The sequence below is a fragment of the Loa loa genome, assembly GCF_000183805.2.
Source record: "Loa loa unplaced genomic scaffold supercont3.6, whole genome shotgun sequence".
Taxonomy (NCBI): domain Eukaryota; kingdom Metazoa; phylum Nematoda; class Chromadorea; order Rhabditida; family Onchocercidae; genus Loa; species Loa loa.
In genome coordinates, this window is record NW_018108186.1 from 224,439 (window position 1) to 228,620 (window position 4,182).

General features: G+C 32.7%; 1 protein-coding gene across 1 annotated transcript; it reads left to right on the forward strand.

Moving 5' to 3' along the window:
* Positions 1-1,204: 1,204 nt before the first annotated feature.
* LOAG_06929 (hypothetical protein) lies at positions 1,205-3,918 on the forward strand (the record flags this gene model as incomplete). Its single annotated transcript, XM_020447287.1, has 7 exons — positions 1,205-1,330; positions 1,591-1,750; positions 2,281-2,423; positions 2,546-2,681; positions 3,136-3,201; positions 3,502-3,732; positions 3,899-3,918. 7 exons carry the CDS (start codon positions 1,205-1,207, stop codon positions 3,916-3,918), a joined length of 882 nt encoding a protein of 293 aa, XP_020302468.1.
* Positions 3,919-4,182: the final 264 nt, after the last annotated feature.

Sequence of the window (4,182 nt, forward strand, 5' to 3'; positions counted from 1 at the left end):
TCCGACTTTGAAAAAAATCTGGAAGACTTGAGTCGTGATTTCCAAACTGTCCAATGGTAATGACTCAAAGTTGTCGAAATATTTCAATTATAATTTTACTATAAGTTTAAATGCAAGCAGTGGTATAATCGATACTATAAGAAATTTTAATATTGATAATTTCCAATATCACTTTTGGCTTTCATTGCAAATGATTCTGCGATCACGTGCAAAATTTTTACTATATGCAATGAACTATAAATCAGTTTTAAAACAAAAGTAAAATAACAGAATAAGATTTTAGAATTTCTACTTCAATTTTATCCATTCTTTTATTTTTGTTTAAAGTTTGAAGTTTTATTTACAAGCAAAAAATTTCAAGTGAAGTTTTACGCCTCAATGATTACATTTTCATTTTCAATACACAATAAAATAAAATTTATGAGTCTCACTACCTTTTCCGTTAGCAATGAAATTAAAAAATAGCTTTCTTTGGAATTTGAAGCACAAAAAAGACTTTAAATTTTAATTGGAAAATTTCTTTCTCATTGGATGCGAAAAAAAACCTGGCTTTCTGGTATAATAAATGAGATGGCGCTGAAATAAACAACCATTGCGACACACTTTGTCCGAGGCATGATAGCAGATGTTTGAATTACTTTTATTCATTTGGGATTTTTTCGTCTTTTAATAACTTTTCACTTGCATAGGAAATTAATAACTAACTGGCTTTAACATTGCTTAACACCTATTTATCACTTTTTGCTTCCTTTTTCGATATCGCATGTTTAATTTTTAAATAGTATGTTTTTAACAGAGTGGGAAAAGAAGTGAAAACATTTTCAAGAATAATCATTGTACGTATTACTGTACCAATAGTATCATGTATCAGTAATCTTAGGTATCGAATTAAAATTGGCAAATCACTTCATTCTTTAGCTTGCTCCAACAAAAATTCTCTTATCCTTCACTACATTCGCAAAGAAAAACACGCCGATTTTACCGAATTTCTTTTCCATTCAACTTTTCGATAAACTTATTTGTAATCGCAAAGCAGAAAACTAAACGAAAGTTTTATTTCCAGAGATATTAGATCTTTATAGAAATTTTTTACCTCTATGAAAGCATACCAAGTGGGAATGCAAGATGATCAGTAACGAATATCACCGGGAGTATCAGTATCAGCACCAGCAGTATCAACAATCACAGTTTGAATTTCAAAGATATGAAGAACTTACTACCAGCTGTTTTTTATATATTTAGCAAATTTGTGGTTAGAGCAGTACAAACGCCAAATCCATTATTTTTTTCACCGTGTACATTTCCATCTCCAATCTATGAACCTCATCAGGTCAGTTTATTATTTTGAAAATTTAACAGTAAATAAGTTGATATCTGCTGCTCTAAAGTTCGTAACAATTAATTAAAATACGTAGTGATGAGATAAATACCGCTTTGGACTATGTTAATTCTTTTGTACACAAAACTTTGTTGTACAAATGAAAAATGTTTCAAAAATACATTTTTTAAATATTTTAATTTTTAATACAATTAATAAATTGCTTAGAAATTTTAAAGTGTGATCCACAGATTAAAAATGTTTTAATTCAGTTTCGCTCGTATTGTAATCTGATGCCTCATCTTCCATTCATTTGTGATTTACATCAGCAACTTGGCGACTCTGCTTCAACAGTTATCCTAGAAGCATTCGAAAAGTTGAGGTCAGTGCTGGTCAGAAATGATTCTTCGTTCGCATTGGGCATACTTGTTGGTGAGATCATTGTCATTCAATTTGTTTACAATGTTTTGCTAATTTTAACAAAGCTAAAGGATGAAATTTATTAAAACAATTCAATTAAAATTCATTCACCAATGTAATTAATAAATATAATTAATAATAAATAGAAAAAGTTAATTCCTTATTCAAATTCGTTAACTCGAAAACATTTAAATATCTGCAATCATTTTTATTTCACTCATTTTTACATTTGCAAAGGATGAGATTAATGTGGGGCACACAACTTCATTTGGTGTAAGGAAGAGTTCTGGGACGGAAACTTAGATTAAAGCAATATTTAATTCAGGTTCTTTGGGTAAATGAAATTGTCCAATCGTGTTTGACTTGAGCGATGCAATGTTCGCTCTGATGGTATTAACATTTTATTGAAGCTTACTTCACTTCCACCCTTCTAATAAATCCTGTCTGAACTCTAGCATAATAATTCTGCACGCAGTAAAAGCCGGTAATTCAAATGGACAAGTTGAAAAGTACAACATGAGTTCAATAAGCTATATTTTTAGTACGTCAGTTGGCACCACCAACGAGTTCATCGGTAGTCTACAGCAATAAATATGAATATGGTTGCTTGTTTGAAGATGAATGCGTTTATATGGATGCCGAGAAGATACAACAGTTCGTAATTAGTGCCCGAACTTTTATAAAGGTATTATTTTGTTAAGCAAAATTAAATTGTACCAAACACCACAAACATATCACACTGTAAGCGATTTTGAAGCCTCGCTGAAAATTTGTAAAAGAACTGAAATTTCCAATGATGCACCTTAGATTTATGCTTCGACTCTGTATAAGCGCTGGTTTCTTGAGGATACAACCTATAATCAACCCAATATTCTGGCTATAATTATTCTTGATGGTTTGGTGAACGACGTCCGGAAACTACCTTACGTTAAAATTTACACTGGTTTGTTAGCTTTTTAATGACAACGATAAATATAAACATGCTAGATAACTCTGGTAACATGGTTTGAACTGTTTGAAATGTTATCGTTTCAAAGACTGAGAAAGGACGGCATCTGCGAACATAATAATTATTGGCGCATTATCTGATAAACTAATAAATCAGCTTATCTTTTCCTTCCATTGAGATTGCTATCATCCGTTTCGGCATACTTACAAGTTCTTGCTCTACTCCTGTTTTCTTATAATGCCTCCCTCCCGTAATGGCGATACAGCTCCACTATAGCATCATTTCACTTATTTTCGAATAACTTAATGGACGGCTCTGTCAAAGGAAATATAAATCTGTTAGTCGTCCACCGATTGTCCTTAAACAGCATTTGCAAACTGTACATCTCGCCAACAACTTCTCAACTTGTTTAACTTTCTACAGTTTATAAACAGCAAGTTGTTTTCAGGTGACTTTCGCCTGCTTTCTTCAATGTTCAATATCCAGTCAGAATGTGTCAACAATATCCTTCAAGGTAATATCAGTGACATCTTGATATGTATTTATTTCATTTTCAACCACCTATTTGTTAGATGAGCTGAGTGGGAAACTGGAAAGATTAAGGAGTTGAAATCGAGGCGTAGCCATGTTTGTGTGGTCGCATTTCTTCCAACACTGAATGAGTGGACAATTGATATCAAAAAGTAAATTCAAAAACTAATGATTTTAAAAAATCATAAAAAGCCCCCAAAAAAAAATTTTGAAGTTAGACCGGTTTTTGACCTATAAACAAAACGATGCTATGAGCGGCAATGATAAGAGAGATGAGGTACAGGCTGGCCGTTGCATATGGTAATCGCTGATCTAATCGAGCAACTTGGTCATTCACTACGCGAATTCTGCCTTCTTAATGGCGATATCCGGTTACATATCGTGCCCTCCTGGGCTATTCAGATATTTATCTTGTGCATTGTCGTGTCTTTTTTAGCAATTTTCGTGGAATGGTACATTGTAAGGCGGAAAATACCTTACAAACGTAGTGTCACCGACATCCGGTTACAGGCTGGTAAGAGTAAAGCACATATTATTTTCTATTAATTGGATAAGAGCATAATTTTAATTGTTTGGAATTATTCATCAGTGATTTTTCTGCATATCAAAACGTATTTGTTGTAACGCATATCCTAGATTGTGAACATTGAACACTGAACCACTTGCTGGCAAGATTTCAGACGATTTGGATAAAACATAACTTTGCTCATACTTTGCTTGTTTGTTTTTTAAGCATCCCTTGTATTATACCGTAACCTTTCGATTCTGAGCGACTTGCATTTTGGAGTTATTTAAATAATACCAGTAAAGATGTAATGGTTCGAAACATATCTTCTCGAGGAAGGTATTCGGTGAAACTAATTGGAAGAATGTTTAGTTAGGTTGACATATGTTGCAAACAGAGATTCAAAACTCAGTTTCCTGAAGAGAAAGAAAAAATAGGAAGTTTACCTGCCCACAAAAC